General features: G+C 33.7%; 1 protein-coding gene across 1 annotated transcript in view; it reads left to right on the top strand.

The window, feature by feature from the left end:
* LOC125030370 (transmembrane protein 53-like) overlaps nt 1-2,119 on the top strand; it is a 29,488-nt gene extending 27,369 nt beyond the window's left edge. Inside the window, exon 7 of the mRNA XM_047620401.1 lies at nt 952-2,119. Coding sequence (XP_047476357.1) covers nt 952-1,078 — 127 coding nt within the window. The 3' untranslated portion in view covers nt 1,079-2,119. The remainder of the gene's footprint in view (nt 1-951) is intronic.
* The last annotated feature ends 1,345 nt before the right edge of the window (nt 2,120-3,464 follow it).

Raw genomic sequence — 3,464 nt, 5'->3', positions numbered from 1 at the left:
CACTGCTATTATTTTATTGTATTTGATGTTATTAATCTTCTAATAACAATTTGATAATCATAATATCAATAAGAATGATAACAATGTCAATAGTAGTAGTATTTGAAAGAATAACGCATTTTCCCGCCAATTCAAGGAATTGGGAAATCATGGTCAGTCACTTGGGCCAACTGATAGACTCGTTGCTGCTGAGTACACGTGGAGCAATCTGTATGTAGCAAAACTTGCTAAAATCTAAAGGGGTCAGTAAATAAACCCACTGACATTGGGTTAATGGGGCCTACTTTAGAATATTATTATTTTTTGATAGTGATGGAATTCATTTTCATGGCAAAATGTACAAAGAAAGACTATAAAAGTATTGAAGTTTTATTACATGTCACTTGACTCTGGAGGGCATTCATATTTACATAAGGTGTTTGGAGACCTCATTAACCATCTTGTCTTTATTTGTTTTTCTTATTATCTCCTTGGTTGTCTTGGCCCACATTCTGCATTTTAGATGTTATCTAATAAAAATTAAAAATAAACAAGAGACATTTGGTCGAGCCTCACCCTGCTGGTTAAGAGATTTGTTTATCAGACGCAAACTAGAGTATTATTCATATCTCAGCTGTATATATCTCGAAAGGTTCATAAATTGTTATCAGACTGCTGTCTGATAACAATTTGAATGATTTTTGGCATACTGGCTCCTCATGAAATGTCATATATGACGTTCACATCCAGGTTCTATTGCCTATATGACACTTGCATATCTTGAGGGTGTAAAACCTGTGCAAGTAGAATTTGCCTTTGCTTTTATTGGCATCTGCATTCTGTACTCAGAATGCACTGTTTCCCATGTTTCTGTTGTATACACATATGTCAGTTAGCTTGACTTGTTGTTTTGCATAAAGAAAGGTTATGTCTATACAGATTGTCATTAATGTTATTTTATTTTTTTGGCAGGGTACACCCAGATGCCTACAGTTCCTCAGTTTATTCATTCATCAACATGTGCCTCTCGCCAGATTTCATAAGTAGTAAGATCACTGCTGATGCATCAGAGGATGCTGATAAACAGAAGAGTGATTAGAGAGTAGTCATTACAAGGGTTTTACAGGTCCAGAACAGACACATTACTTAACCCATTGCGGTTAGGGATACCATGATCACTTGATTGTCTTTACACATAGATGACTCAACAAGTAATTACTAATAACTAGTACTACCTATCTCACCTATTTATCCTTTTCCTGGATTTTTGGAAATAATTTATTTTATCTTGTATTGCTGTTAGTAATGTTAATAACATTATAATTATTATAATATCTATTATAATAATGACAGCATCAATATTAATAACATTAATAAAAAATACATTTTGCCTAAAACTCCGGGAAAAGTAAAATCAAGTGAAGTCATGAGACTGACTAATTGACTACTTGATGGCCAAGCACTTGTGGAGCCACCAATGTGTAGAGACATTTCACAAAACAATACTACAATAAACATTGCCTTTTCCTTGCGGCACTGGATTAATGTACGTTGTACATAATGGCTTTGTGAAGAAGATTTAACTATTGTGTTGAACTAGGGGTCGCAGTGCTTATGTAAAATATGTGATGATACAAAAGTGTTTTATCATCAAAACTTTGGCCATCTGCTCACTAAATTCCATTTTTAACATGTTCAGGTAAGTTCAGATAGAGGTAAATCTTAAATTGCAAATATATTTGGACAAGGTAGGCTATACCAATAGTTCTAAAATTAGGTGCTGTGGGCATGGTCCAAAATTAAATCAAATTTATGGATGCAGTAATTTATTGTCTCTCTTCTGGTGAGCAAGTAACATTTGGGAATGAAACTTTTGTTTATTTTGTTTCTATCAACAGCAATTTGTGGGGTAGAAGAAAATACACTACTTTACCTGTAAATTCATTTAGGATGGAGTGATAGGGTAATGAAAAGGGTTCTGTAGGAAGGACTCTGTAAGCTTAAGGGCCACTGAAAAAAGTTTGGGAACCAACCTTCTACATATATTTTTAACCCAATGCCGACGGGCATGACGTGTACGTACGTGCTATACTGACTGTGAGTACTTGTTTGATTGTTTTAACACTTGTACTAAGTCACCAATGAGCCAGTTATGAGTACTGCCTGTCTCGCCCGTTTACCCTTTCCTTTGATTTATGAAATGTTTTACGTTATCTTATTTTGTTGTTACTAATCTATATAACATTATATTAATTACAATGTTTATAATAAAGATAACACCATTGATATTCATAGCACTAGTAAAAATTATGTTTTTCCCGCCAATTCAAATCACGTCAAGTCACAAAGTCTACTAATTGACTCCTTTGTGGCTAAGCACTGGCAGAGCCATCTGTGTGCAGAGACTTTTCACAAAAATATAGAAAATGAGCACAGCATTTTCCCAATTTTTTATTAATTTTTCCCGGCGGCATTGGGTTAAGAGTCATCTAGTGAGAATATTTTAAATTTTTTGATAGAATCTGATTTTAAAAATGTGTAATAAATTATTATATCATGAAATACTTACTGAATACTAGGGTGACCTTGAACATTTTTAAAAGTCTGTTAAAGTAGATAGCTCTAAGAACCATCTTATTCCTTGCTGCTTGAAAATCCTGATGTTTTGGGTTTTGCTAAAGCACATTTTGGCATTTCAAATGCTTGCTTTTATGCACTAGAAAATAAATATTTCTTTGTCAGATATCAGATACATAGAGCACAAAGTTACAAAAGTTATCATATTTACCTCTTGCTTATGAAAATGAGACGAATTATCATAAATATGTAAATATAACACATATAAAGCAATAGAAACATACTTGTATAATATGAAACTACAGAAAATGTATTTAGATGTATTGGTATGTATTTGTATGTATAGATAATAAACAAAATAAATATATCAAGAGGTAACTGTGATACTTAACCCAATGCCAATGGGCATGATGTGTACGTATGTGCTGTGCCCACTGTGAGTACTTGTTTGATTGTTTTTACACATAGATGGCTACACTTGTACTAAGTCACCAATGAGCCAGTTACAAGTACTGCCTGTCACGTCCGTTTACCCTTTTCTTTGATTTATGAAAATATTTTACGTTATCTTATTTTGCTGTTACTAATGTTTATAACATTATAGTAATTATAATGTTTATAATAGAAATAACACCATCGATATTCATAACACTAGTAAAAAATATGTTTTTCCTGCCAATTCAAATCACGTAAGGTCACAAGTTTTACTAATTGACTCCTTTGTGGCTAAGCACTAGCAGAGCCATCTGTGTGCAGAGACATTTCACAGGAATATAGAAAATGAGCCCAGCATTTTCCCCATTTTTTTTCATTTTCCCTGGCGGCATTGGGTTAACCAATTGCATCTGAGTGGGTTGTGGCTCGTGCATGGATTGAAATCAGGGCATTTGGCTTACTTGAGTGGCCAC

The sequence above is a fragment of the Penaeus chinensis genome, chromosome 11 (assembly GCF_019202785.1).
Source record: "Penaeus chinensis breed Huanghai No. 1 chromosome 11, ASM1920278v2, whole genome shotgun sequence".
Lineage (NCBI taxonomy): Eukaryota > Metazoa > Arthropoda > Malacostraca > Decapoda > Penaeidae > Penaeus > Penaeus chinensis.
This window is presented reverse-complemented; position numbering and strand designations above follow the sequence as displayed.